Below are 22,562 nucleotides of genomic sequence, written 5' to 3' on the forward strand. Positions count from 1 at the left end.
ATACCGTTCTTCACAGCCTCGCTTCCCATGAAACTGCTGTGGACCAGCTGAAAGGAGGAACGTGACAGCTCTCGGTGGAAAAAGAGAAAGTTCCAAGTTCCCAAAGACTAATCATTACCAGTCACCAAAAACCCCACCTCTGCCAAGGCATAGCAGTAAAACAGGACAGGAGAGGCATAGTGGCACACAGCTTTGATCCTAAGGCTCTGGGGGCAGAGGAAGGCAGATAGATCTCTGTGAGTTTGAGGCCAGCCTGGTCTACATTGTGTGTTCCAAAACAGCCAGGGCTACATAAAGAATCCCTGTCTCAAAAAAAAAAAAAAAAAAAAAAAAAAAAAGAGTAGAGGGAGGGGAGAGAGAGAGACAGAGAGACAGAGAGACAGAGAGACAGAGAACTTGGTTCCTCATCTTTGTGCCTGGTCTCCAGAAGATAATAGGCAGTCACTTCTCTTTGCCTAGGGGTAGATTGCAACGTCCAGGACGCCTCTGCAGCATGAGGAAGCTATACCAGGTGACCTAGAAGGTCATTCATTGCCAACCGAAAAACTCCCTGACTTCCTGATTCAGGAGACCAGAGAAGTCCAATATTGTCCAGGTCAGGGAAGCAGATCACATTCTCTGCTAGGGAGGGGCCCCAGACTGGAAGAGCAGGAGCAGTCATTAGGCCACAGCCCCGAGGAGGTGAGAGGAAGCGAGTCAGGTCCGGAAGACTCTGCCCGACTTTCCCCAAGTATTAAATTCCTGTGTACAAGAAAAACAGATCTAGAGCTAAGAGACTCCGTCTCCCCCAGATCTGCTCCTCAGCTCTCCTCTCCCTCTCTCTTCTTTCCCCCAATGGAACACACCCTACTCTGGATTAAATCAAGATTCTTGTACCTGTTAAACTCACACATTACTGAGCACCCTCCCCCACCCACCGCTACCTCCACCCCCACCCCCGCCAGCTTTGGAGTAAGTTCTCCTCACAGATGTACATGTGTGCATGCTGGTGTGTGTCGGAAGGTCTCTTACTTCTTACAGAGGTCCCTTGAGAGAAACCCAAGCCCCGCTCCCCTCCCAGCTGTGACAGAGGGTAGGGCAGTCGCCCTGTCCCCTTCCCCTCTGGCTTCTCACCTGGGGATTGTCCATGTACCAGAGGAGGCAGTTGGCCTGGGTATCCAGGATAAAGTATCTCCGGAGGAATTTGCCACTGTTCTCATTGTCTTCAATATCCAGAAACCCACAGATTCGGTTCTGCCGATCCACATAAGGCATTCCTGGGCTCTGTTCACATCACCCTGCACCATAGGAGGGAGAGACTGGGTGAGAAGGAGGGGAAAGCAGGCCCTGTCTGAGGGCCTGGAGGAGCCTCACCTGTCCCTGGTTTGACTCATCTCTGTGACATGCTAGGCTCCTTGCCACCAGCTTTCTTCCATGGACACCAAATGTCTACCCCACTGGACCCTGGAAACGTATACCAACTCTAAACAGTCATTGAAACCCATTAGAATCCACTCGGCTAATTTTCCTGAGGCCCTACTGTGTGCTGAGCATAGTGACCTAGGGGATATTAGCTTCGTTATGCACTAGTATGTGCTCGTGTATCAAGAGGCTCAACTTAGTTGGTATCCTGTGCCATCACTAATTACTTCTTAATCTTTCTACACCGCGGTTTCCATGACTGTGAAGTGGGACTAATTATGGTACCACCCCTTACAGGATTTTTTTTTTTTTGCTGTGAGTTAAGTTGGAGGCATACAAGAACCACTTCCTGGTTACTAGTTACTACTCTTTACAAAGCCTCAGGAAGTGATAGTAACTCACTTCACACATGGAGACACTCTCCCGGAAGATCCCTCCCAAACAAAACAAAACAAACAAAAACAACAACAACAACAATAAAACACACCCAAGAATTCAGACATAAAGAAGCTGGAGTACCCGAGGATTAAACGCTACTGTGATAGGTTCCTGAAGAACCCATCTTCTAGTGAAGGAGAAAGGCCTGACACATCCCTGATCTTGTTCTTCTGGCCTCCAGACTGTAAGAAAATAAATTTTCCACTGTTCAAGTTCTCAGGCTGTGGTACTTGGCCATGACAACCCAAGTCTACTCCTACAGCTACCAAATGCCTACAGCTACCAAAGGAGTTTGCAGATCAGCATAGTGCATAATCCTGGGCTCTGCTCATAGCATCCTGTGTGGGAGAGGGAAGGGGGCTAGTGAGGAAGAGGATGAAGCAAGCTTTATCCCTGGCTAAGCCTCACCTGGCTTGACTCATCTCAGTTCCACGCTGGGAAGGAACAGAAAGTAGCCATCGCAAGTCCTAAACCCGGAGGACCTTCCCTCACTCCAGAACAGGGCCTCTGGAGATTTGAGAATAGCCACAGGTCCTGGCTACTTCATCTTTCCAGCATGTACTCTAAGAGCCTACAGGAAAGGGGGAGAGCCCCAGAGCCCTCAGAGGAGAGAAATAGCTAAGACACTGGTCTGGACTGATGGGCCATGAGGAAGTAGGTTAGAAGCCCCACAGGACTGCAAAGGGTTATATCACCTTCAGACTTCCAAAGCCAGATAACATCCAACCACTGAGCTCTGACTCACTTCAGCAGAACAGGACTTACCATGGCCCCAGCCACAGAAGCTCTGCAGCCAAGCAAAAGTTTGAGGTGGCTGATGAAGGTGCCCTATGACCCAACACAGATTCTGAGAAACTACTACCCCAGCCTTCCAAGCCCAGTGGGGACAAAGACCCAGGTAGCAGGGAACACATTTTCAGGCCAGGCTTGCTCCAAAAGTGATGGCTGATGGGGTGGGGTGTTCACTAACATTCCAATGAGCCTGCAGTGCACCAAGAAACAAGAGCCACATACATACATACATACACACACACACACACACACACCACACACACACCACATACACACCACACACACACCACACACACACCACATACACACCACACACACACCACACACACCACACACACACCACACACACACACCACACACACCACACACACACACACACACACCACACACACCACACACACACCACACACACACCACACACACCACACACACACCACACACACACACACCACACACACACACACACCACACACACACACCACACACACACCACACACACACCACACACACACACACACACACACCACAGAGATATTCCAGTTCAGACATGTGCTGGCCAATTCCAAAGAGGGACAGAAGCTGCGGACATCTGGAGATCTCATGACCACTCATAAGGAATGCAGAGATGAGAAGAATAAAGTAGACAGACAAACAGCTAAGAACAGCCCACCATAGCAAAAAAGGAAGCGGAAGAGGAGGTGAGAAAGGGATCCAAAGTAGGAAGAGGAGGTTTTGAAAAGGAAGCTAACTGTGTAGCAGAAGTGGGGGCCATGGAGGGTGGAGGAGGGGCACCCTGCACAAAGTGATGTCACCTACTCTTGAAGTGTTCCCCAGCGCCAGTCTCAAAGTGGAGCAAGTTTAAGTTCTGAGAAATAAAAAAGCCAAGTGTTAGGAGACGCTTTCAGGAGTCGGCCCAGCACACGCTGGGTCATGGGTAGAAGAAGGCCCGAGAGGCTGTGAATGCCTGGGAATACATGTGGCCTGTTCAAGGAGCAGGGATCTGAAGTTGAAAGACAAGCCACCGAGCATGGAAAGGTACAGAACCTTTGGGTGAGGACAGGAGAGACACCCACCCACAGACGCCCACATAGCTCTGGAAGAAGAAACCCCAGAGGCCACAGGGCTCTGGCTATGCCAGTGAAATCTCTCCCAGCTTTTATCTGAAACAGAGTCTCACTGTACAGCCCTGGCTCAGCTAATACAGCCCAGGCTGGTCTCTAACTCTTGATGATCCTCCTGCCTCAGCCTCCCAAGAGCTAGGATTACATGCCCGAGCCACCATGCCCTGCTATCAGTGTAACGTCCAAGAGAACACACTCCGCTGCCAGGGTGAACAAAGCCAACTGGCTTAAGGCAAGCTGGGCAGTGTAGTGTCCAAGAATGCTGGCTTTCAAAGTTCCCCTTTTCAGCCTGCAGGATTTACCAGTTCTGCTTCTCCCTCAAGCTAGAGGCTGGGGAAGGCTTCTTTCTCCAGAACGCGCCTTCTGCTGAGGGACTGCCCATGCGTATGGATTGGATCCACTGGGTGGGACTTCCGTGCACCAGAAGGAAAGATCGGAAGCAGAGCTCTGTACACAACATGCAGAATAAACTGTGGTGATGGGGGGGGGGGGCCGAGGGGGAGGAGGTCCCCGGATGCCTAAGGCAGCTGAGTCACACAGCTCACCAAAACTGTGGGAGGGAGCCGGCGGCGGCTGGACACTCAAACATGGAAACATTGTTATAACTATCCCGCTTGCTCATCAATACTATTTTTAATGATTTCTGTACATTAATGTATGGATTACAGTATGGTTTACCTAATCATTTTTCAAGTACTAAGCAAGTGAATCTAGAGCCAGATTTCTATTATAAATAATACCAAAACTTTATTTCTGTTTTATATTATATATATATATGTATATATTTCCATATATTTTTTTTCTCCATTTTTTGACATGGAAAAAAGGACACGTTAAAGATAATAATATGGGGAATAGAAAATGGTCCATGCTTAAGAATGCTCGCTGTTCTTACTTTCCAACATCAACATGGCAGCTCCCAACTATCCAGATCCCAGTCGCCATGTGGTGCATACTTACATGCGGGCAAGACACATTTTAATATATACACAGTAAAAGCAAATAGATTATTTTTTAAGGGTAATGTGATTAGAACACAGGCTATGTGATTATTTAGCATTATTGAAACCTATTATAAACTCACTCTCTAAACATCTTTGTTGCAACTGATAACCAATTCTTGTTACCATTATTAGACTTTTTTTTAAGTGAGATTCTCACTGTGTAGACTTGGCTGGGCTGAAACTCACTATGAAAAGCATGTTGTTATTAACTCTCAGAGATTGCCCTGCCTCTGTTGGGATGAAAGGCTTGCGTGGCCGTGGGCCTATACCACCATATCTGGCTGTACTCTTCCATGCACTGAAGTTCTCACTACTTGACAACTGTTCCTACTTTGAAATGTATGGCGACTGGTGAGGGTGAACGCTCAGATTGGTTTCTTATTTTATGCATTTTAAACCTTTGACCAATCCACACTCACTCCCACCCCCACCCCCAATCCCTCAACCACCACCGACCCACCTGTCTCAGCCTAAAGAGCAGCAAAGAGGCCTCCCTAAGCAGGGAATTCCATGCTGATCTAGATGTTCGGTAGAATTTAAGTTCTTAGCATTGCAATAAATGGAAATAGGGTATATAGTTCACACTAGCATGAAAAATGGCACATGCCTCTAATCCTAGAAGTTGGGAGATAGAACCAGGCAGATCTCTGTGAGTCCAAGGCCAGTCTGGGCTATGTAGTTTATTCATGTAGACCCTGAATTTAATAATTAATTAATTAATTAATTAATCAGTTAATTAATTAATTTAATAATGTTTTAAGTAAAAATTAGAGAGAGTGAGTTCCCTGGGTTGCTGACTAACAAGCAGAATGAAGTAGGCTAACTGGCCATTCAACTGGAATTCCTGACCAGGACTTGCTAGGCAGTGAGACACACTTGTGATAGTCCTAGGCCGCCCATTTCACCCTGTTATGAGAGGTCTCCAGAGGCTCCTACCCAAAAATATTTCTTCAACCACTAGGTAGGCTAACCCAGAAATTTTAAACTTTAATAGGCCTGCATCCTAATAGAGACAGATGCATCAGAGCCTTAAGAAAGTAGACCACACCCTGGAGGGTAGACAGAGGCACCAGGAAGGTTGAGCTCAAAACAGATATCACTCTCTTGGGTGGGGCGGGGTGGGAGGTCCTAGGATTTTTATACACCTGGGACCTTTCTGAAAAGCATTTTGGCAGTATGGAACAAGACAGCTAAAAATGTTCCTGCTCTTTGACCCAGTATTTCTAGTTTTAGGATTCTATCCAAATAAACAGACAGAAGCAGAAAGATGAAAACTGCATTTAAACTTGTAACAAAATAGTTGAAAACAATCCAAACAGCCAGATGATCAAGTAATAAATAATTCAATTCGGAGACACTCAAGTATATTAAAGATATTGAACAACTGTTAAAAAAAAATACACTGCCTTCAAGTAATTTCTTCTGGGGTGCTGTGTGTGTGTGCATGTGTGCATGTTTGTGTGTGTGCACGTGTGCGTGCACACATATGTCTACCTATATGTGTGAGTGTGGGCACACGGGCAGGTGTGTGTACAAGTGTGTGTGTATGTGTGCACTCATGTGTGTGTGCACGTGTGTGTCCGTACACATGCACGTGTGTGTGTGTGTGTGTGTGTGTGTGTGTGTGTGTGTGTGTGTGTGTGTGCGCGTGCACGTGCGTGTATACAGTCTTGTATACAGTTGTCTACATGTTCTATAATAGATATGCATTACTTTATTTAGAGGAGAAAGCCGGGTAATCCCAGCAGCAGGATTTGAGCCTCTCCAGCCCCTGTAGTGCAGAAACACAACGTCAGCTAAGCACACCTCTCCTGAAGCTTTTCCGCGCTTCATGGACTCCAGTCTAATAAATCAGTATCTTAGTCACCCAAAGCCAGACACCGGCTGTAAGGGTACGCTCCCTCCACCCTTAAAGTTGGGTTTCTTGTTTCCTACTGCCAAGGACTCTTAGAGGCTCATTATTCCCCAGCTGGTTTATTCTGTAGTCATCTTAGGAGCGTCCACGTCCTTGGGTCTAAGCAAACACTAAGGACTATGCCTTTGTTATAATATCTTGATCCATACCTGACCACTGTTCTGAAGAGAGGAACTGGGAAGCCTCGTACGAGCCCCTAGGGAGTCAGGTGTGGTGAGTCATGACTGCACTCCCAGCACTTGGGCAACTGAGACAGGAGGATTGCTCTGAGGTCCAGGCCAAACTGGGCTTGACTCACAGCAAAAAACATCCAAAAGCCACCATAAGCACGATGGGTTTTCCTTGTTAAATTGGGAGCGGGCTGGGGCAACGGCATGGACAGCACAGTCCTTATGATGTGAGCAGATGAGCTCAATCTTCTAACCTTAAAATACGGGTTGTGGTGGTGTACGCCTCTAGTCCCAGCAGTGGTGAAGAGGTGCAGGCATGCCCCAGCTCCCTGCCCAGCCAACCTACCAAGTTAGTGAGCTGCAGGTCCCTATAAGAGACCCAGTCTCAAAACAGAAGGTGGAGCTGGGGAGATGATGGCTCAGTGGGTAGAGCTGGGGAGATGGCTCAGTGGGTAAAGCACTTGCTATGTAAGTATGATTTGGACCCCAGCACTGATGTACAGCTTGTGTGGAAGTTCACATCTGCAACCCAAGCCCCAGGGTTGGGGACAGACAAGCATATATTGGGACTTGCTGGTCAGCCAGCTTAGCGAGCTCCAGGCTCCAGAGCTCATAATAAAAATAAAATAAAATAAAATAAAATAAAATAAAATAAAATAAAATAAAGTAGAGAACAATAGGGAAGAAACCCATTGTGAACTTCTGGCACCCAGACAAACATGCAAGTAACAAAACATAAAAATGAACACACACATGTTCACTCACAGCTTGAGGCCAGCCTGGGCTACATGAAAATGAATAAAAATGAATCAACAACATAACAAAAATCTGAGATGTATGGCATCCAAGGAACAACATTCAGGTTGACCTCTGGTCTACACACATACCCGTGCAACACACACATACACACACACACATCCAGTAAATACACATGCAACACACACCCATGACCCACACACATGTAACACACAGTCAACATACACAGATATGAAATATGGAAGTGGAGTTGATAAACGGGTAAAGTTGAGGGAATGGCTTAGTGGTTAACAGTGCTTGTCTCACAAGTGTTGCATACTTATAAGTTCAAGATCCACATAAAAATCTCCCCAGCTCTTTCCAAAGTTTTAACAAGGAAAAATGGCTGTTCTTCTGGTGGCCTGTTGTTAGTATTCCGAGAACCAGATAAAAATTTGGGTGTGGCCGGGCAGTGGTGGCGCACACCTTTAATCCCAGCACTTAGGAAGCAGAGACAGGCAGATTTCTGAGTTCGAGGTCAGCCTGGTCTACAAAGTGAGTTCCAGGACAGCCAGGGCTACACAGAGAAACCCTGTCTCAGAAGAAAAGAAAAGAAAAAAAATTGGAGTATGGAGCTGCTCACTTGTAATCACAACCTGGATGAAGTGGAGATGGGGGATCCCACACATGCACTGACCAGCTAGCCTGGCTTACTCTGCGAAGTTCTAGGCATCGAGAGACCCAGTCTCAAACACAAAACGGAAGGATGGAAGATGCCTGAAGGATGCTAATGCTTGAGATTGTCCTCTTACCTCCATATAGGCACTCACATACATGCATCTACATAAGGGAGCATGCACACACACACATTACAATAATGATATAACAAAGTAAATGATCAGACATAATGGGGCTTGTGTATCATCCCAGAACTTGGAGGCAGACGCTGGAAGACCAAAGTCATCCTCAGCTACATAGTAAGTTTGAGGCCAGCCTGGGCTACATGAGACCTTGCCAAAAACAAAAAACAAAAACAAAAAACCAACTATAATCAAATAAAAACTGCCCAGATATGATGAGTGCACCTGCAGTCTTAGCTACTAGGGAAACTGAGGACTGATGCAAGAGATTGGGGCCAACCTGGCTGACAAATTAACTTTAAAATCAAATAAACTGGGGCTGGAAAGCTTGCTCGGTGGTTAAGAACACGTGTCCCTCTTTCAGAGGACTTGGTTACCAGCACTGACGTGGTATGGTGGTTTGAATAGGAATGGCCCCATGGACTCCTCTGTTTGAATGCTTGGCCCATAGGAAGTAGCACTATTAGGTGTGGTCTTGTTGGAAAAAGTGTGTCACTGTCGGGACAGGTTTTGAGGTCTCATATGCTCAAGCTATGGCCGGTGTGGCTCACAGACTCCTGCTTCCTAGAGATCAAGATCTCAGCTCCTTCTCCAGCACCATGTCTGCCTGCACAGCACCATGTCCCACTATGTTCAGTTCTGAACTGAACCTCTGAAACTGCAGGCCAGCCTCAATTAAATGGTTTCCCATATAAGAGTTGCCATGGGCCGGGCATAGTGGCTCACGCCTTTAATCCCAGCACTTGGGAGGCAGAGGCAGGCAGATTTCTGAGTTTGAGGCCAGCCTGGTCTACAAAGTGAGTTCCAAGACAGCCAGAGCCAGAGAAACCCTGTCTTGAAAACCAAAAAAAAAAAAAAGAGTTGCCATGGTCATGGTGTCTCTTCACAACAACAGAAACCCTAACTTAGATACATGACCGCCCATTAGCACGTAAAACCTGAGTTCCAGGGAATCCCACAGGCACGAAAGCAAAACCATTCATATACATAAATAAACCAATCTAAAAATCTTTAATCAAATATTCAGCTGAACAAGCCAAAGAAAAGGTGGACAGACAATCCAACATTCTAAATAAAATTTTACAGAGAGCTAGAGATGTCCCTCAGTTGGCTGAGTGCTTGCCTACCATGCAACCCTACACCACAGGAACCAGGCATGAAGGAGCACATTTGTAATCCCAGCACTCAGGAGGTGGAGGCAGGAAGATGAAAAATTCCAAGTCATCCTCTACTGTATATTGAGTCTGAGGCCAGCCTGGGCTACATGAGACATTGTCTCGAAAGAAACAAAGCTATAGAGTTATTAGATGATGCAAGAGGCAGCTGGCCAGGACTAAAGAAGTTTCCTAAAATACACAAGTATGCACCCCCCACACACACACACAGTTTAAAAGGAACTTCCCTATAACAGAGATAATGCCTCTCAGACACCATAGTATAGCAATATTTATATATATACACACATACACACACACACACACACACACACGTACATACATACACACACATCAGGTGTAAGTTATCACTTTGGAGTTGTTGGTCAATGAGGTCCCTGTAGACATTACAAGCCATGGCTGATGCTCTTTGTTGACTCCAGAACTTGATGGTTCAAACCTATTGCTAAAAAGGACTATGGACCTGAGTCATAGAATGTGGACAAATCAAGCTGGAAGCTTCATCCTTACTGGCTAACTTTCCAGAAGGTTCTACTGATGCTAGAAAAGAAAAGTATCCGACAGTCTTACTCAGTGTGAACCCTACTCGCTACAACAATGGCTGACCTGGTAAGATATGCCCACTACTATAACTGTGGCATGAATCCTATGGGAGTAGCCATAACTGAAAGGCTAACCCATGCTCCAGTAAAGGGCTCTCTACATTCATGGGCATGCAGGCGGCATGAAGTGAATTCAGTTGGTGGGGGTGGGGTGAGGGTGTGTGATGAAGTTGGGGAAGAGGGGGAGGAATTAAAGGGAAGGGAATGGATTTGATCAAAACAAAACACAGATGCATGAATAAAATTCTCAACAACAACAACAAAATTATGGTTTGGGCCAGAGAGTAGCTTATCTGTAGAATACTTGCCAATGTGGACATGCCCCTATTCCACACACACACACACACACTTGGGCATGCACACACACACACAAACACACATACACACACATGTAAACGTATTTAAAATGTTTCAGTAAGAAAATGCATTTTTTAAGATTCTTTTTTTTGTTCATATTTAGAGATTTCTCTCACATTAGTCCATGTTAATAAGACAGGAACTTTCTAGAATTATAACTAGTAAGAGCTTAGATGGTGGTTCTGGATTTGCCTCCCCTTTTGTCCTCCAAGAGCAGAAGATCTGGAGAGACAGCCCCAGTGGCAGTAGTGAAGACTCTGACCTGGATCTGTTAAACTCATAAGGAGAAAGTGTACAGGAAATGACATCAGAGGTCTCAGACAGGACCTGGGTGTGGAGGTAAGAGCAGCAGTCACGATCATGCCGCCTTCATATACAGTGTGCCCACAGATCGGTAAAGCCTCAAAAATAAATGCTAATGGCCCTGGGAAAACAAGAGCACACAGCACAGCCACTCTGGAGGTAATCCCTTAGCCCGGCCACAGGGTAGACAGAGCCCGAGAGTTTCCAGAATCCAGCCACAGTGTCCTCACATTTTGCATTGGTCACTAGAGCAAATTCCAAACTGTGGCTGGAGGAGGAGTAACCCTGAAGAGAAGGGAATGTACCGACCCCGGGTCCTGTGTCCCCAGCGGAAGCCTGGGTGAGGAATGCAAACATCTTCAGGAATGGGGAGGTTCAGAAAGAGGGCTGCCAGTTTGACCCTCAGACAGCCTGACCTCCTCTGGATCCCAGGATTTTGGGGGAGGAGGAAGATACAGAGCCAGGGAGAAAAATTTAAAGGACAAGAACATTGATTGGAAGGAAGACAAAAGAAGACAACACCAATGAGATATCTGAAACCTTCTGGACCTCTCCTCTCATCTACATTGGGAGAAAACACAGTTGGAGGGGCCGCAGGCAAGAAATAAAGGCTCATCAGATCACCTTCCCAGAAAGGTCCTTGAGCGAGAAGGCAGGCAGGCAGGCAGGCAGGCAGGCAGGCGGCCACATCTGGGATATAAATAGCCTGGAGAAGCTGAGCTCCACAGAGCTCAGAACCTGAAAGCCCCCCTACTCAGAAGACACTAAGCAACAGGCTCACTGCAGGCAGGGTGGGGGTGGGAGGGGTAGAGGTGGGGGGTTGGGGGGATCTTCCTCCGGGACTGCACATGAGAAGGAAGGCACCCATAGTTACGTGTTTCCCCTCTCTCGCCTGCCCTCCTGCAAAGTGTACACTATGGCCTACGTGTGTCTGTCTGTTCAAACCCTGTCTCTAGATTTAGGGAAGGAAGAAAGGCTGGGTGTGGCGAGGCTTAGATAAGCAGGTGGCAAGGATCAATATTTGTAGTTTCAAACTTTTGCAGAGAGAGAGAGAGAGAGAGAGAGAGAGAGAGAGAGAGAGAGAGAGAGAGAGATCCATGACCACCAAAAAAGAATCAGCCGACCTCCATCACCCATCCCCATAGCACAGGAAGCTTTAAAGGGTTTAGAGTGAAGAGAACCTGGGTTCAAACATGGACAAACCGCTGGGCTCTCCTGAACTTGTTTCCTCATTTGCAACAGAGACAATCACTCTGACGACTTAAATAAATAATGTGTTGGAAATTCTTAACTGCTAACCAGTAAACCCCGGGCCAAGGAATGGGGAGGCAAAGGGGCTGTTTAAACCTGTGTGTTCGATGGGAAAGCATGTGTTTTGAGATTCTGGGAGCCAAGATTTGGATCAAAGGTCTTCCAGATACAATCCCCCAAAGGATGGTGCCCATCTTCCCAGTCTAGCCAATCCTTTCTCTTGGTTACTGGCTTCTGCTGGGCAGGGCAGGGGTTTTTCTCTCCCCACAGCCTGTCACACTGCAATAATGTTTGTTCTGCTTCCTTCCTTTCCAAAGCCTAGCAGATTAGATTGCTGAGTCCTATCCCGCTTAAACCAAGACAGACAAGAAAGTGAAAGTAAGACTGCCCAAACTGTTCATGGAGGAGAGATCTCACAAGGGGAGCGCTGTGCCCAGCCCAAACTCCTAGCAACCAAGGCCCCCTGGAGGGGACAGAATAAAGAAAGCCTCCTTGCTTTCTGAGACCCAAAAAGCGTCAGCAGTCTACATCCAGTTCAATCTGAGCCATCTAGCCGGCCACAGGGACATCGCCCAGATGTGCACCTGTATCGACTCGAGGAAGTATCAGCGGGATGCACACATGGCCGTGTTCCTGCTCCTTGGTCGTCTAGTGTTGTAGCACACACCTGGGAGCAAGTGCAGGACTGCTGCTCTCCTGGGGTTTGGTGGGCCAGCTAACACTTGTCTCCCTCCCTCACCCCCTCTGGGGCTGGAGGGTAGGGGGGGTCAGGTGAGGGGGGGCTTTGCAAGGCAAGCTCTCTATCTGGAGATACATTCTGCTGTCCCTTTCCCACATCTGCAGAGTTGCTTCAGCAGCAGCCAACAACCAAACCCTGTGTGTGTCCAGGATGGATTGTGTCCCTCAATAAAAACCCCAATCCCAAGAGATCTGAGCTCTCTTCACGTCACTGGGATGACATGAGGGAGGTTGCAGGCCCTACTTCCTTTCACACAAGGGAGAAGCAGCAAGCACTAATGTAAGGGAAGAGAAGGGTGTGCCATCTCTCCACCAAAGGACAGGCAGTTCCCAAATTGATCCCGGGTAGAAATTCGCCAGTTAAGAGGTAGGTAAGACTCCCATGTAAGCCAGCTAAAACTCCACTAAGGGTACCAGTAATCTGTAAAAAGACATCTGCAGATACAGCCAAAGGACTCATCAGTCTAAAGACAATAGCTAGAGAAACGTTGCCTGACACAACCTGAGGCCCCACCTTTCTTCTGTTTCTTCTCAGTGATAGCTTTCATTCATTTGCTCAACAAACTCTACTCTTCTTAGAACCCTGCCTCAGGCAGCACCCAGGGAAAGCTAAACTCTGCCAAGGCCACTGATTATGCTTCAGAAATCCTCCTCTGGCTTCTCCAAACACCAGGGACTCCAGTTTGATGCTCTGCACAGCCAGGGTCCTTCACTAGTCTGACAACTCCCTAAAGACCCGGTGAGCTGCTGGCCCACTGCTAACTCAGTACGTTCTTATTACCAAGTTATTATCATTATTATTAACAAGTCACTAGATGCAACCAAGTTGAAGATAAAACTTCTACCCTTCCTGTGTCTTCTGCTTAGCTGTTGCTGGAAGCGTTATACTCCTCCTGGAGGGGGGTGGGGGGGTGGAGGAGTGGGAGGCAACAAAGAAAGAGTGGGGGATGGGGGACAGCTAATCAAAGACATTAAGAACACTAGCACAATTTTGGAACTTCAGCCTCTACTGCAAACCAAAATGCTCCCAGGAGCCGCAACTGGTTCGTTCTCCCCTGCTCCTCCTCTAGTGTTTATGCGCCTCTGAAAAACTCTTAATTGAGTCCAATCAGGGACAGAAGGAGTACAAACGGAAGATGTTCACGAAGGAAGGAAGCCTTAAAGGTGAAAGACTCGGGGCAGGGCTGCCCAGGGCAGAAGGTGTACAAGGGTGCCCTGGTCATGCCCTGATACTTTTTTTCCCTTCCCACACGACCTGGCCCCATCTCTCCTTTCTTCTTTTCTTTTCCTTTTAAATTTTAAGTCTCCATGGCTGAGCAGAACAGGGAAGCGCGGACGTTAAAGGGGACAGCCTTTTGAGGCTTCCCCTCGAAAGGGTTACCTAACCTGGAACCGACCTACGTTTTCCACCAAGTCACCTCCATTGCCAGGAATCCCAGAAGCCCATGGCGGGAGCAGACGAAAGGAGGAGTCTCCCCAGGGTAGCATTCTAGGCCCGCGCCAAGTTAAAAAGGAGTGAGAAGGAGAAGGAAGAGGCTCCAACACCCAACTCGTGCCTGAGGGACTTGCCTGGGACGTTCTCTGCGCTCCTCCCCTACCCGCTGCCCGGGCAGTCCTTGAGGGGCTACCACCCCTGTGCTTGAACCTCGGAGAAGTTTCGCCGCTGCAAACGTGAGAATCTGCAGCTCCACAGGACACCGCCCCCACACGCCCCACCCCACAGCCCGACCCCTGGCGGTGGCGACCTTGGTCACCCAGGAGGCGCCAGTGCACTGGAGGAGGGGCTGCATTTGGGGCTTTCCTGGGAGCTAGGGGAGGTGGCCCATTGGGCCACCTCCGGTCGCCGTCCACCACCCGGACTGGCGCCACCAAGCAAACCCAGCCGCCCTGCTCCCCTCTCTGCCCTCCGCGCCCGGACCCTTGCGCCTCTCTGCCCGACTCACCGCGCTCTGCGCAGCAAGGGTCGCATCGGGTCCCAGAGCTCTGCGCCTCGGGGCTTCGCTTCCCGCCTGTCCTGCGGCACACTTCTCCCTTATCCTCAGCTGTCCTCCAAGGCCGTCTCTCGACTCTTTTTTTCCGGGTTAATTTCGTTTCACATTAAAGCAAAACCCAGCCCCGGATGTGAGTACAATGCTCCTCGGGCCTCCAGGGGGGAGGAGAGGGGTGCGGAGACCTCGAGGGGACAGCAGCGGGGGATGGCGGGGGGGAGGAGGTTGGTGGGATGTAACCCGGCTGCAGCAGGTGTCCGCGATGGGGTGCTCGACCGTCACGTCCCGAGCCTACTTCTGCGCACTGTGCAGCCGGCCCAAACCGCGGCTGCCCGGAGGGCGAGGGGGCGTTGGGAGTTTAGGGGTGGAGAGAGGAACGCATCGCCCCCTGCGGTCTAAAGTGCACCCCCCGGAGCTAAGAGGGTCGCCAACGCCCTGACCCAGCTTGCCTGGCCCTTCTTGGAGCACGGAGAGAAGTGGGAAAGAGAAGCTGGATTCGATAGGTTCAGCCTAGGGTGACCAGACAGAACTCCAGCGCCCTCGCCCTTCAGTCACACAGCAACCCGTAGGTATCAATCCGGTGCTGGGGCCGATGAGGAAACCGAGACTCCAAGACATTAGGTAACTTGTTCTGGGTCCCCAGTCAGTAGAGGGCAGGTCTGTCCGGTCTAACGCAGGCCTCCCTCGTGGAGACATTGACATTTAAATATAAGTAACGCCAGGCAGACAAAGTGGACTCAATTTTACGGTAAAATTGTCAGCCCAGGGACCGAGCACCGAGAGATGCGGCTTTGGGGGCTGGGGGCGGGGAGGAGGATGCTGATGTCAGCCGTGTGGGTCCAAGGTACTCGGAGTGTGTAGTGAAAAAGTCGCCCCCGGAAGCTCTGCAGGACTAGGCCTGGCTTCGCGGGTGGGAAGTACGGTGCGAGGCAAAGGCAGCCTGGCAGCCTGGGGGCTGAGGGCTGCAGCCAGGTGAGCCGGCAGGAAGGCGGGACGCCCGGCAGCACACGCCCCGAAAGCTCCCCTGATGAAACCGCAGGCGCTTCCTCTTCTATTTTGATAGCCAAAGCGAAAATGAGCCGCCCAGTTCGCTCAGGTGTGAAAAAAAGACGTTTGCTTTAGAACATTATGCTCTGAATGAGGAAGGAAAAGAAAACGAGGTGGGGAGAGGGGAGCCATTTCCCTTGAAATAAACATCAACGTCAATTTTGTACGTTTGAGGAGGTCCCTTGCCCTGCATTGGGGCTTCAAGTAGCATTTCTCCTAACCGGCTCCCATTCCTTAGGCAGCTGGTGACCCGTGACCCCGCTCAGTGCCTCAGTTTCTATATCTGGGTCAAGCGAGTCAATTCTTGCGGGGTTTCCTTCCTACACAAAGGTGCTATGTACTTTTTTTTTTTTTTTTTTTTAACGAGATGGTCATTTTTACCGTAAAATGGAGGCTGCTCTAAACCATCAGCTCAGGTTAAATTTGCTGAATGAGTGCTGCCCAAAACTCCCGCTGGGGTGATCGCTAAGCAGCAGTGCCGTGGTGCTTCGGATTTCACGGTATGGTTCCTATTAAAACCCATAAAACGGCTCCTGTGAGGCCTGCCTGACTCACCCAGTCACAGACCCACAAATATTTTCTGAGCACTACTGTATTGGCTGCCTGGCAGGCAGAGAAGCCAAAGGCCTCAGTTTCCAACAAAGACAAGGTAGGAACCTGTGTGTACCCTTCTGGGCCGCAGAGAAATCCGCCTTCAATATCCTGAAGAGCCAGAAGAGCCTCTGTGACAGGTAGTGAATCTCACCGACTGGTAGCTTTGAGTGAGCCTCAGCACAGTTGAGGTCAGCTTTACTCCCTGGGGGAGAGCAAGACCCGGAGCTGAGGAAGGCTCATACTTCACCGAGAGCCTCCTTACTGCTGCCTCCGGGAGTAGACGATAATTTCTGCACGGAAACCCCTTCTAGCATCCTGGTTTCCCCGGCTTCTCAGATAACCCCTTCACGTCCTCTAACAAACACCTCAGAGCAGGGCTTCAACTCAACTTGTCTGTCTATCTGTCTGTCTCAAAAAATACATATACCAGACATGACACCATTTTAACCAATTTAATGTGCACCCGTGGTAACATCCAACGTACTGTTCATCTGTGGCCACTGTATAGTTCCAGACAATTTCCATCCTCTCTCTTTTCTTTCAGCCTTAAGTAATCACTAATTTGCTCTCCACCCAGTCTACATATTTGGGACATTTCACACAATGGAAATCAAAGGACAGCGGCATTTGTATCTAGCTTCTCCAGCCTTTAGCATCTCTTGATAAATTCATTTTGAAATATTTTCCTTATCTTGACTTTATTCATCTGCTTTGTCCCACTGCACTAAACCAACGATATGAGTCTCACCTGTAGAGATAAGGACGCCAAAGACTGTTTCGGGCACCTCCCCGGATCAGAGCAACATAAGTTCCAAAATCTGATGAAGATTTTGCGGCTAGTTAGTGGTCTCAATTCGCTCCAGAATATAGGGCTTAACTACTCCTAGATTCTTCCAGTAGAGAATCGTCCCCTGAAGACTGGAGATATCTAGTCAGAACCTAAGCATCTAAGGAGCCCTCTGTCTAACGCAGCTGTTTTGTTCTGCACTTTCTATTTTCGAAGCTAATGGCTGGTGACCTAGAGAGGCCAATGACATGGAGTGGTAAGCCAGTGTTCCCTCCAGGGAACCGTGTTAGTCTCTGCCCTCAGAGGTTCCTGTTATCAAGCTATTGAGCTGCAGCTGGGGCCACTTGATGAGGCCAAAGTCAATTCGCTCGGTCCACTTCACAACAGTGAGTTTTGCCCAGAGATAAACTGCTTTGGGGCCAAGTAGTATACCTCCAGGAGTCTCCAGGAGTCGGTGGCCATTTTTCTAGGCCATTTTACTTGGTTTTGTTTGGTTGGGTTTTTTTTTTTGGGGGGGGGGGGGCTGGATTTCAAGACAGGGTTTCTCTGTATAGCCCTGGCTGTCCTGGAACTCACTTTGTAGACCAGGCTGACCTCGAACTCAGAAATCCTCCTGCTTCTGCCTCCCAAGTGCTGGGATTAAAGGTGTGCGCCACCACCGCCCAGCTAATGAGCTTGTTTTAATGACAGAGTGCCAAAGAGTACTGCACCATCCAATTCTAGGATTACTCAAACTACTATTATTCTGCTAGGTTTCTAAACCAATTATCATTTTCCTTTCCAAATACATTCTATTTTCTTTTCCAGGCATTTACTGATAAATGATATACATACATATACATATATATATAATTACATAACCTAATTTAAGTCTTACAATGACACTGAGTTCAGGAACAATTATTTCCAATTTTTGTTGAGATGACTATTAACAATACGAAGATGAAGCCCAGGTATAGAGCTTAACACTTAAGTCGGTGTCTGGCCTCCTTTCCCTAAACTACACTGACATGTAACAGGCCTCACAAAGAGCTCAGGACAGAGTGCAAGACCCCTCACCTCCGTTCTGCTCATTATATTTCCACTTCATCTACAAGATGTTGAAGGGGATGTCCTAAAGAAGTCATGGCTACATAAATACAAAGATAATTTGCATATTCAAACATGTCTGCGAATATTCACAGAAGCATTCTCCCATGGGAGAAATGGGATCATTTCCGGGGTTAGACAGGTCAACACTGGCACATGCATATGTCCTTACTCTATGCCCCCACCAAGGAAGAATATAGCTGGCTCAGGAGAATTCTTTCAAAGGCCCAGAACATGCAAACAAAACACCAGGAATGCCCAGGGTTCAGAGAAATAAAGGAAGAGAGGGAGGAAGAAAGGGAGGGAAGAAGGAAGGAAAGAAGCAATCCTACTAGAATAAAAACCATTACAAAGCCATATATATAATATAAAAATAGAAATATGGATGATTTCTTTCGAATTCTTAATCATGGTCCCTTTTGGGCAAGCAGAGGGGCCTTAATGGTAGATTTAGCTTTTAAGACATATATTCTGCAGTGTTTAGGGTTGTGTGTGTGTGTTCATCTGTGTATTGGCACACATGTACATAAATGTGTATGTGTCTGCACACACTCTCTAAAGTGCTTGTGTGTGGAGACCAGAAGTTGCTTGAATAGCTCTCTAATCCTGAATTAATCCTGAATTTGCTGATTCAGCTAGTCTAAGTAAACAAGCTTACCCTGGGAATCCCCTGTCTATACTTCTCAAGTGCTGTGTTTATGTTCGGTCACGGTGGCTACCCAGGTCCTGGGTAAATTTTAGGACTGGAGAGATGGCCTAGTGGTTAAAAGCACTGGCTGCTCTTCCAGAGGACCTGGGTTCAATCCCAAGCACCCACATGGTATCTGAGAACTGTGTATAACTTCAGTCCTAAGGGATCCAACAGCCTCACACAGACATATAGGCAGGCAAAGGAGTAATACACAAACAATTTTTTAAAATAACAGATAAGTTTTAGTGTGATTTAACAGTTCTATGAGATGGAAAATCAGGTCGCAATCCTGGGGGCCGCCCCATTGAGGTGTGACAGGTTAGCATAACAGACAAAGGCACACAGTAGGGGAGAGGTTTGGAGGAGCCTGGGCAGCTTCAGCTCCAGATGCTAAGGAGACAGGATCTTGAAGAGACCTTGAAAGATGACATGTGTAAACATGAAAAGAGGATTTGGGACCAAAAATGATTAAATGCTAGCCAAGGTGACAGCTTAGCTGGTAAAGTGCTTGCAAGGCAAGGACCCAGGTTTGTAAAACTGGACACAACAGTTGGAAACATGGATTTCTGCCTGTAATTCCAGAGCTGGGAATTCAGAGACAGGAGGATCCCTAATGCTTGCTGGCCATAGCATCTAGCTGGATCAGTAAACCCCATATTCAGTAAGATTTCCTTTAAGGGAAAAACAAAGTGCAAAGCAATTGAGGAAGATGATTGACATCAGCCTGTGGCTTCCACACAAATGCTTATGTGTTCCTGCCTGTGTGCGCATGTGCACACACACACACACACACACACATTAGTGCAATACCCACACACACACACATAAAGAATGTACAAGCCCTGGTGGGGAGCACAGCTGACCAGTTCTGTGGAAGCATGGGAGCACGTTAGTTACCTTTTTTGGTTGTTGTGAGAAAAAGCCCAAGGAAAGGAGATCAAAGAAGCAAGGAGGAGGGGTCGGCTCACAAGCAGTTCAGTCCCTTTGACAGGACAGTCACCCTGCACGCATTGTCACGGCCAAGAGGGGTGAATGCTTACTCTCCATTCACGCTCTCTTTCCTGCTCAGCCTGGGACTGCAGCCCATGGGGTGGTGCTACCCATATTTAGACTTGGTCTTTTCACCTCAAACTAACCCAGTCTAAAAAGTTTCTCATAGACAGGTAGGCCCAGACCAGACGTTTGTTTCCATAGTGACCCCAATCCCATCTAGTTAGCCATTTTCAAACCGTCACCCAGACGCAAGGAGAGTTTAATGGAAACAGCAGGAAGATGGGGAGCTGCAGGGTTCCCCAGTGCTGAGGCCAAGGTTTCTGCAGTCACTGCTTTGGTCTTCTTGAGCCACTGAAGGACCCTGAACCAGGAAGGACACAATCAGAAAGAAACAGGAAACAATCTCATAGCTGGTGATCATTTAGTGATAGGACTCCAGCGTCAAGCGACAAGGGTTTGACTCCCTGTCTATCATTAACTAATGGGACAATCAAGGGACTGGTTACATTCCTTCTCTGTGTCTCTGCAGAACAGTCGTGTCTTTCTTATATCATTAATGGGCAGCAGTGAGCTCATGTTTTTAGGGTACACACTAAGTGCTGAGGATGTCAGGGGCTACAGGTGCAGCTTAGCAGCAAAGCACTTACCCAGCATGCTTCAGGCCCTGTGTTCTATCCTCCAGGCTGTACAAAACAAATAAAAGCCAGTGTTGTGTCTTGCATTAAAATCTTTGCGTTGTGAGCTGGGCATGGTGGCACATACCTTTATACCAAATGCCAGCATTTGGGAAGCAGAGGCAGGCAGATCTCATTCCAAGGCCAACCTGGGCTACAGGGTGAGTTCCAGAACAGCCAGGGCTAAATACACAGAGAAAGCCTGTCTAGGAAAAACAAAACAAAACAAAACAATCTTTGTACTTCACCCTGAAGTTTTTCTACAAAGAGTCAACTGTTTGCAAACACTTAGATAATGGATTGTTAATCTCATTTAACAGGTGGAAGTATATAGCTTTTCTTCCAATTTTTTTGAAAGAAATTTCACTCTTTGGGGTACATGCTTAGTGTCTCATTTTACAGTAGTGCACACATTATGTTCACAGTCTCATGAAGAGGAACTTGCAAGCAGGCTCAATTACTTTTATATATTTGGTTTTTTTCAATTGTTTTCATAGAATCTGCTTTGATCACACTCTTCCCCTCCCCAACTCCTCGAAATTCTCACATCCCCACCCACCCAGTGTTGCCTTTGTTCTTTCTCCCTCTCCATCCCTCAGATAAAAAGCAAAAGCAAGCAAAAAGCATTAACCAAAAAGCACACGACACGAGGGTGCGGGTATACACACTCACACCCACACCATGAAGTCTGTTTTGTGTTGCCCAACCAGTCCTGCCCTGGAGTGTGGTGGAGATACCGGACCGACTTTGGAGAAAACTGATTTTCCCCTTGCTAGCCGGGATCAGTTGCAAATGTCTTCTTGGTAGGGGCGGGGCTGTGTCCACTTCCCCTCCATGCTGAGATCCTGTCTGGTAAGAATGTGGATTTGAATCTCAGACTCACACAACCTGTCATGATCTGAGCCATCAGCTCTGAATCACAGGTCAGCCATCCCAGCCCAAGTCCAGCACTGGCTCTTAGTTCAAATTCTCAGAGTCTCCAGAGTAGAACAAAAAAAAAAAAAAAAGGGAAGTGGCAGAAACATCGGAAATTTCTGTTTATAACACAGGGAGACTGTACTAAGGAACAGGGGTAAAGTCAGATGGAGGAAGATAAAACTTTTGTGAACTCCTGGAAGTTTATGCATGATATCAAATGTAAAATATAAACAGGATGTGTGTACGTATACACACCCACATGTACGCATAGGTGCACACATGCTCCGGAATTATTTCTTACTAATAAAGTTTGGAAAACATAGCTACCCTGTTAAGTTTGACTCTACTCAAAACTTAAAACTGAGTGTCATCCTGTTTCCAGAAATAAGTCAGCCATTCCAGTGGATTCCTGCCTGCAGAGGGCCTCTCAGTCAGCTTGGTGCCTGCAGTCTGCCGCCAAGATCCCAAGTCCTGTGACCCAGGCAGAGGTTCTGGGAGGAGCCGACGGCCATCTCTTTCACCAGGAGAACCAAGTAGCTCCCTTAACCTCAGCCTCATGACCATGTTTCAGCACTGTCTTAGACTTGGCTTTTCAGACTCAGTTCTGCTTCACACACTCAGTTCTGCGATCACGCGAGGAAGGGAGCTTATTAGTAAATCCGTGTGGAGACCACAGCCCACACCATCAGTGAGAATCAGCGTGGGACCACTTATTCCTGGGGACACCTGAACATCAACAAGGCAGGTGACTGACCCCAAGGACTCTCAGCACAACACAGACAGCAAGAAAAAAAAAAATCAAAAGGGGTATTTAAATACAGTAATATTTATCATTACATCATTTTAAGAGGAAACAACTCTTCTAGGCCATGAAAAACTCATAGAAGATTTTAATTCTAATTGTGGTGTGTAAGAGGTG

General features: G+C 47.7%; 1 protein-coding gene and 1 long non-coding RNA gene across 5 annotated transcripts in view; one reads left to right on the top strand and one right to left on the bottom strand.

The window, feature by feature from the left end:
• Positions 1-17,451, bottom strand: part of Plekha2 (pleckstrin homology domain-containing, family A (phosphoinositide binding specific) member 2) — a 65,536-nt gene extending 48,085 nt beyond the window's left edge. Inside the window, exons 1-2 of one of the 4 annotated variants that reach the window (XM_006509228.4) lie at positions 17,240-17,451; positions 1,114-1,277 (exon numbers count right to left, since the gene is read on the bottom strand). In XM_006509228.4, the coding sequence (XP_006509291.1) occupies positions 1,114-1,254 (141 nt within the window). In that variant the 5' untranslated portion in view covers positions 1,255-1,277; positions 17,240-17,451. Of the gene's footprint in view, positions 1-1,113; positions 1,278-4,054; positions 4,185-14,431; positions 14,584-14,805; positions 15,919-17,239 lie in introns of those variants that run through there. The other 3 variants (XM_006509227.3, NM_031257.3, XM_006509230.3) reach the window with 3 other exon arrangements.
• On the top strand, positions 14,951-22,343 carry 5830408C22Rik (RIKEN cDNA 5830408C22 gene). Its single transcript, NR_155282.1, has 2 exons — positions 14,951-14,983; positions 22,026-22,343. It is a non-coding gene; the product is annotated as an RIKEN cDNA 5830408C22 gene (long non-coding RNA).
• The last annotated feature ends 219 nt before the right edge of the window (positions 22,344-22,562 follow it).

This window comes from Mus musculus, chromosome 8 (assembly GCF_000001635.26).
Source record: "Mus musculus strain C57BL/6J chromosome 8, GRCm38.p6 C57BL/6J".
Classification (NCBI taxonomy): Eukaryota; Metazoa; Chordata; class Mammalia; order Rodentia; family Muridae; genus Mus; species Mus musculus.